Source organism: Cebus imitator, unplaced genomic scaffold, assembly GCF_001604975.1.
Source record: "Cebus imitator isolate Cc_AM_T3 unplaced genomic scaffold, Cebus_imitator-1.0 Scaffold802, whole genome shotgun sequence".
NCBI lineage: Eukaryota > Metazoa > Chordata > Mammalia > Primates > Cebidae > Cebus > Cebus imitator.
This window is the reverse complement of record NW_016108117.1, coordinates 255,331-262,542: the sequence shown is the minus strand read 5'-3', so window position 1 is coordinate 262,542 and position 7,212 is coordinate 255,331. Positions and strand designations below refer to the sequence as shown.

The following is a 7,212-nucleotide window of genomic DNA, read 5'->3' as shown; positions in this document are numbered from 1 at the left end:
GAGACGGGGTTTCACCGTGTTAACCAGGATGGTCTCGATCTCTTGACCTCGTGATCCACCCGCCTCGGCCTCCCAAAGTGCTGGGATTACAGGCGTGAGCCACCGCGCCCGGCTTTTTTTTTAATTTTTAAAAATTCCTTGTCTTTGTGGTGGAAAAAGGATGAAACTGAAAGGGGGAAGAAGTGGAAAGGAAAAGACAGAAGAATGGGAAAGCAAAAAAGAGAGACTGCTTACCAAAACAGCGGGTGGTGTGCATCTGTGGGCTGGTCTGCTGACCTCAGGTCAGTAGGTAGATCTCTTCAAGGAGGGAGCACCAGAACAGGAACAGGGGTTTGGTCTCCCGTAGGAGTTCCCCCGTCCCGGGCTTCGGCACCAAATGTTTAAAACGTGCGCTTTGAATGAAGAGACCCTCAAATAGGTTTTGTGTGAGCAACACGGCTGTTTATTCACCTGGGTGCAGGTGGGCTAAGTCCGAAAAGAATATGACCAAATTCTTTCAGTCATATTGGCCCCTGCTGCCTGCAGGCACTGTGGAAGGATGATGCTCACTTGCTTCCTGGTAACCAGCTCTCTTACCTCAAACCTCAACCCTCAGGGAGGATAACAGGACCTGCGAAGGGCAGCTCAGCCTGGAAACAGCCCCAGAGGAGTGAGATTGCTGGTCCTCTCCCGGGATCCCAGGCCCAGGGCAAACCCAGCCGCACTTGCAGCCAGGAGAGGGCAGGCAACAGAGCCCAGGCCCCCCTTCAGCCTCCTTAGCCAGGAGGGTATGTCCCATTTCCTTCAGAGTTGGGAGGCACCCTAGAATCACTTAGCTTCAGATGCCAAATTCCATCCATTCTTTCCTCCAACTTTGTGGCAGTGGGAATCTGCCTTTACAGGCAGGGCAGCTCTGATGACTGCCTCCAGGAGGAAGCCCTGGGCACCAATGAAGGTGAGGGGCTGGGGGCGCCCAGAACTGGAAGTCAAGATCCCCAATCTCAGGACTAAGGGACAATTCCGCTCCTTTTTTCCTGAAATGTGAGTGATGAGAAGAGCTGGGGTGTTCTGCAGGGCCTGCTCCATTTTCCAGGGTGAAGGAGAGGCCGAGGGAGGTGGAGCGGGAGGAGGTGGGGCTTACTGTGAAACTGGGTCAAGATGGCCTCAGCAGGGCTCCCAGGCTCTGAGGCAGCAGCTGTGGGCAGTGCTGAGGGAAGACCAGCTCTGACGGTAAGGTTGGGGAGGACTCAGATCCGGCAGAGGAGCGAGAGCAGGGCTCCTACTGGGAAACGCACAGCATTGGCACTGAGAGGCAGCAAAGGCGGTGAGGATCCCCCAGGCTCTGTGGAACCAGCCCTATCCCTAGAGCACAGCTAACTGGTTCTGGGGTAGGGACTGGCGGCCGGAGGGACAGGATTCTGGTTCTGGCCCAACCCTGGCTGCCGGTGAGATCCAGGGCCTGGGAAAGAGGGGCTGAGGCCTGAACTGGGTGTAAGAGGGCAGATTAGTTCCCATACGAAACAGCATCCAGCCTGTGCCACTGCCTCCTGACCCAGCCCTAGGCAGTTCCCTCAACAGAGCTCTGCAGCCCCACGTGGCAGCTGCTGGCTCAAAGCTGGGACTACACGGAAATCTGAAGAGAATGAGAAGGAGGCAGTGCGAGAGCCCGACGCACGTGTGGGAGGCCGTTTGTGCAGGGCCATTGTGCTCCAGCGTGGGCACGTGCTCACGCCCCATGGCTCTGTTGGTGACCAGAGTGTAGGGGTGTGCTGGTGGCCCTGTGGGCCCACCGAGGAACCCATGCCAACTGCAGAAAAGTAACTGGCACCATACACCCCCCCAACACAAAATTGGTCATTTATTTTTGTTCTTGTCATTGTTATTAGGAGGCAAAAAAAATGTACAGTTACAAGAATCATTTTCCAAACAGAGGTTAAATATGAGCTGAAAAGTGTAAAAAAGGAAGAGGAACATCACTTTACAAATCATTAAATTAAACAAATAAACAAATAGAACCCAAAGAACCAACCCCCCATGCTGAGTTCTCTCCTTGTGCAACTCTGCAAAATGAGAACAGAAAACGAAGTGGGCCGTGGAGGTGGGGGCCCTGGGGAGGGGCGGGAGCTGGGAGCCAGGGATAGGCAGGAGGGGGCTGCTGGGGCATGGACACTGGCTTTCTGCCCCGTGCGCCTGGTGGTCTCTGGTACCTGGTCGCACCTGGTGGCCCTACCCAGGCTGGGGGTTGAGGGGAGGGGCCTCTGGAGGCCCCTGCCAGCCTGTGGCATTCAAGCGCTGCCGGGACAAGCCAGACTGGGCGGTGGAAACACACGGGACGGGGGTGGCCACCAGTGCCCAGGCTGGTACCTGCCCCAGGTGCCAGCCTCTACCTCTCCTGATCTGAACTTGCCCCAAGTACACCTGCGTCTCCCTCCTTCCTCCAGACTGCCCCCTCCCAGATCCTGAAAGGCCCCTGCAGCATCAAATGGTTGATTTTAGTCTTTGCTTAAATTAAAAAATTAAAATATATATACATATATATACTGTACACACAGGACAACAACAGAGAGTGTTGGAAAGGGAGGGACAGGAGCGACTGGGGAAGAGCCAGGGGCGGGGGCTGCGGCCCAGGGCTGCTGTCAGGACGGCAGGGCTGGGTGAAGGGACAAAGGCGAGGGGAAGGGTGAGAAGTTAGGGGGCCAGAATAGGGGGCAATTTATTTTACAATAAAAACAGGAGTTGAAACCTCAGCAGAACAGGACTCTGGGGTCCCCAGAGGGCCCGCCTCACACTGGGTGAGGAGGGGTGGGCTTAGGGGGACGAAGGGGGTGGGCGGGGAGCTCGGCTTCAGGTTTAGATGATGACGGTCCCTGGTCTGAGGGAGAAGGGCTGCAGTCTCAGCTTCTCCGTGACTTTGAGTGTTGAATAAGCCACTGTAGGGTGATGTCTGAGGGGGGAGAAGAGAACGGCTTATAAGGCCTGCAAGTGCTGGCCATGCTGGGGCGGCAGAGAGGCCCAAGAAACCAAACGTAAGGGTAACAGAAGTCCAGAGGTGGCAGAGCGGTGGCCACACCTGGAGTCCCAGCTATGTGGGAAGCTCAGGTGGGAGGATCACTTGAACCCAGGAGTGGAGTTGGAGGCTGCAGTGAGCTATGATGGCGCCACTGAACTCCAGTCTGGGTGACAGAGCGAGACCCTTTCTCAAAAATAAACAAGAAGTCCAGAGCTGGCAAGCGCCACACAGCTCTGAACGGTGGTGGCGGGACCCGGCGCTGGGAAAGAGCCAGAGCCACAGCATGTCAGAGCCAGCAGGGGCCTGAGAATCACCGCGTCCAACTCTGGAATCTTAGAAGCGAGGAGGGAAAGCCCAGAGCGGGGATGAATTTGCCCAAGACCACACAACCGCTTGGGGAGGAGCTGGGACAGCGCTCAGAATCTGGGCTGCCCGGCTGCCTTTTCTACCCGAGAGCCACAGAGTTTGGATTAAAGGAACGTGTGGAGCCAGAACTTTTGAGAGTCACGAAAACACCCAGTAAGGCCTCTCCCCTCTCCCTTTGCCCAATCCCACGCACCAATGTTGTCCTTTTCTTTGCAGGAGATGGAGTAGCAGCAGATCTCTCGGTCCTGGATGGCAGACAGATTCCTGGGGGAAACCAGAGCAGAGTCGGCTGAAGCCATGATCGCCCGGGGGGTCTGGGGCTAGGGGACAGCAGGGCCTTTTTCTTACTCAGGAGGCTACAACAGGGAGGGTGAGGCTCCTGAAAAGGTGGGCTCTGCCGCCGCCGTGTGGCTAATCCTGAGAACAGCAGCAAGCCTCAGCTGTCGGTCTGGCGGTTGGGGAATTGGGAGAGCAGAAAGTAATATAAAGAGCCACCCAACTCACATTTTCTCAATCAGCTCCTTCTCATCCAATGCTCCCGGGAGGTCTCGCTTGTTACCCAGGACTAAGACCTAAGGAGAAGGGAGGATGAGGATGAGGTCTAGGCCAGCCGTGCCCAGGTTGTCTGGGTGGTAAGCTGGCCTCCTGAGTCCCTCACCCAGGCTGGAGTGCAGTGGCAACATCTCGGCTCACTGCAACCTCCACCTCCCAGGTTCAAGCAATTCTCTGCCTTAGCCTCCTGAGTAGCTGGGATTACAAGCACCTGCCACAGGATTTCACCATCTTGGCCAGGCTGGTCTTGAACTGCTGACATTGTGATCCATCCACCTCAGCCTCCCAAAGAGGTTACAGGCATGAGCCATCACGCCCGGCCGCCATGACTGATTTTAACCTGCCCCCAGTGACTTCCCAGCCGGTCTCCCTCCCCATCCCGCTCCCTCAGGTCTGCTGACCGGGATGCCCTGCAGCTGAGGTTTGTCCAGTAGGTTGTGAAGCTCGTTCTTAGAGGCCTCAATCTTCTCCTGGTCAGCAGCATCCACCATGTACCTGGAGACAAAGGCAGGGTGGGGACAAGCATGTTGACATCACAGGCTGAGGTGGTGCAAGGAAGAGAAGGAGCTGCTGCTTGGAGGTGAGAGCATCTGTGGCAGCTTGTCACCTGGGGACCCATGGGCTACCTTGCCTGGCTCAAGGCAGGTACTCCGCGGGTGTTTCTGAGTCTATGGGAGCGAACAGCTGCAGGGATTCCTGGGGCCTGCCGTTGGCTTCCAAGTGCTACGCTGGGGAAGCCGTTACTCATGTGGAAAAGCGTGGGCCCTTTGGGATTAGCTGTAAGTCCCTCTCAAAGTGACCCACTTACGTTTTCATGGAAAGACTAAATAAGGTTAGAGTGAAAAAAGGCAAAGGAAAATCCAGAATATTTCATTTAGCAAGATATTTTTTGTTATCAGGTTAAAAAGTAACTTGTTTACTCTGAAGAATCTATTGTTTGAGCATATATATATAAAAAATAAATTATTTTATTTTATTTTATTTTATTTTTTTTGAGACGGAGTTTCGCTCTTGTTACCCAGGCTGGAGTGCAATGGCGCGATCTCGGCTCACCGCAACCTCCGCCTCCTGGGTTCAGGCAATTCTCCTGCCTCAGCCTCCTGGGTAGCTGGGATTACAGGCACGCGCCACCATGCCCAGCTAATTTTTTGTAGTTTTAGTAGAGACGGGGTTTCACCATGTTGACCAGGATGGTCTCGATCTCTTGACCTTGTGATCCACCCGCCTCGGCCTCCCAAAGTGCTGGGATTACAGGCGTGAGCCACCGCGCCCGGCCAAAAAATAAATTATTATTGTTATTTTGAGTCAGAGTCTCACTCTGTCGCCCAGGCTGGAGTGCAGTGGGGTGATCTCAGCTCACTGCAACCTCCGCCTCCTGGGTTCAAGTGACTCTCCTGCCTCAGCCTCCTGAGTAGCTGGGATTATAGGCACTCACCACCACCCCTGGCTAATTTTTGTATTTTTAGTAGAGATGGGGGTCAGGCTGGTTTCGAACTCCTGACCTCGTGATCCACCCACCTTGGCCTCCTAAAGTGCTGGGATTATAGGCATGAGCCACCATGCCCGGCCCCTTATTATTATTTTTTGAGGTAAGTTCTCACTCTGTCACCCAGGCTGAAGTACAGTGGTGGGATTACAGCTCACTGTGGCCTCGACTTCCCGGACTCGAGAGATCCTCCCGCTTCAGCTGTCTGAGTAGCCGGGACTACAGGTGCATGCCACCAGGCCCAGCTAATTTTAGTACTTTTGTAGAGATAAGGTTTTGCCATGTTACCCAGGTTGGTTTTGAACTCCTGATCTCAAGTGATCTGCTTGCCTTGGCCTCCCACCATGCCCCACCATTTTTCAATGTTTAAAATTTATTTTATTTTATTTTATTTTTTTAAAGACAGGATCTTGCTATATTGCCTAGGCTGGCCTTAAACTCCTGGGCTCAAGCAATCCTCCTGCCTCAGTCTCCCAAGTAGCTGGGACTACAGGTGTGTGACATCATGCTCAGCCAAAAAGCGTTATTTTTAAAAAGCAAGAGAATGAAACATTTAAACCACACAAAATTCAAGACAAGGGTGCCTTTGGGTTGGGGGAGTCAATGAAGAGGATGCACAGGTGCATCTGGCTGGTGGATAGCCTGATTCTTAGATTGGGTAGTGAGTGCCCAGGGCAATTGTCCACTAAGAAACAAGCAGCATGCAAAATAAAGGCAGGCCATGCACCGAAACTGGGTCATGAACCGAGGATCGCGTCTAACACAGCCCTGTGCCTCTGAGATCCCCGAAGGAAGCAGGGCTAGGGGAGCCAGGTCAGGCTGGAGACCGCCGCCTCCCACGTACTTACACGATGGCGCTCACTCCTCGGCAGTAGCGTTCCCACATGCTGCGGAAGCGCGGCTGTCCCCCGATGTCCCAGAGCTGAGCAATAAGAGGGTGACATAGCCTCAGCAGTGGGCAGGCCACCACAACCTGTCTTGGGTCCCAAACGTCCCCTCCTACTCTGCCCTACTCTCCTCTGCCTCCCCTCCCCTGCTTTCTCTCCAGTTCTCCCCTGGAAAGAGAGTTCACAGCTCTCTTTTCCCAGCTCCTCAGCAGGGAGACCCTGGCCTCTGCCCTCCCTTAGCTCACTCCTCCCAGGGGCCTTGGCTGCCCTCCCCAACACGCACACAGTCCTCTGCACCCTCCCACCCCCGCCCAGCCTCCGAGCTCTCACCTTGATGGTCACATTCCCTTTGGTGATTTTGCGCATGTTGAAACCCACGGTGGGGATCATGTCCTCGTTGAACTGTCCTGACTGGAAAGAAGACTCAGAATGGGAAACGGTGCAAAAATCCACAGGCCCCAGCCGCAGACCAGGAGGCTGCGCGGATGCCAGGCCAGAGCTTCCGAGACTTCCCACCGTGGGACACTCTTGCACATCCCTTGCTTTCGGGCAGGACGGGCCGTAGCCAACCTACGTGTCCCACCTACACCTGGGGATGCCCTGAGAAGAGCCTGCTTTAATCAGTCTCCACCTCTCTGCCTAGATGGGGAAACATTCTTCCTCAAGTCTAACCCACGGCGCTCTGTACTAACTGATGCCACTTTCTCTCCAGTGGAGAGGAAGAAGAAATTGTACGGTCTTTTAGGCTGACTGATGGTGCCATGGACGCTATGACGACCCCCGTGACCCTCACGTACACCTCTGGAGGGCCTTCCAGAATTAGAAAACCCGAGGTAACTGGAAGATCCTGAAAAGCAGAACAATCAACCCCTGCGGCACCTAACTAACTTGAAGAAATATTCTTCTGTTGTTTCTTCCTTTTTTTTTTTTTT

General features: G+C 54.4%; 1 protein-coding gene and 1 long non-coding RNA gene across 2 annotated transcripts in view; one reads left to right on the top strand and one right to left on the bottom strand.

The window, feature by feature from the left end:
- The first annotated feature begins 119 nt into the window (after positions 1–119).
- Positions 120–3,858, top strand: LOC119469737. The gene is made up of 2 exons (XR_005198570.1): positions 120–934; positions 3,572–3,858. It is a non-coding gene; the product is annotated as an uncharacterized LOC119469737 (long non-coding RNA).
- The window catches only part of ARL8A (ADP ribosylation factor like GTPase 8A), an 11,094-nt gene continuing 5,701 nt past the window's right edge, over positions 1,820–7,212 (bottom strand). Inside the window, exons 2-7 of the mRNA XM_017520111.2 lie at positions 6,611–6,691; positions 6,242–6,315; positions 4,309–4,402; positions 3,860–3,927; positions 3,549–3,619; positions 1,820–2,923 (exon numbers count right to left, since the gene is read on the bottom strand). Coding sequence (XP_017375600.1) covers positions 2,874–2,923; positions 3,549–3,619; positions 3,860–3,927; positions 4,309–4,402; positions 6,242–6,315; positions 6,611–6,691 — 438 coding nt within the window. The 3' untranslated portion in view covers positions 1,820–2,873. The remainder of the gene's footprint in view (positions 2,924–3,548; positions 3,620–3,859; positions 3,928–4,308; positions 4,403–6,241; positions 6,316–6,610; positions 6,692–7,212) is intronic.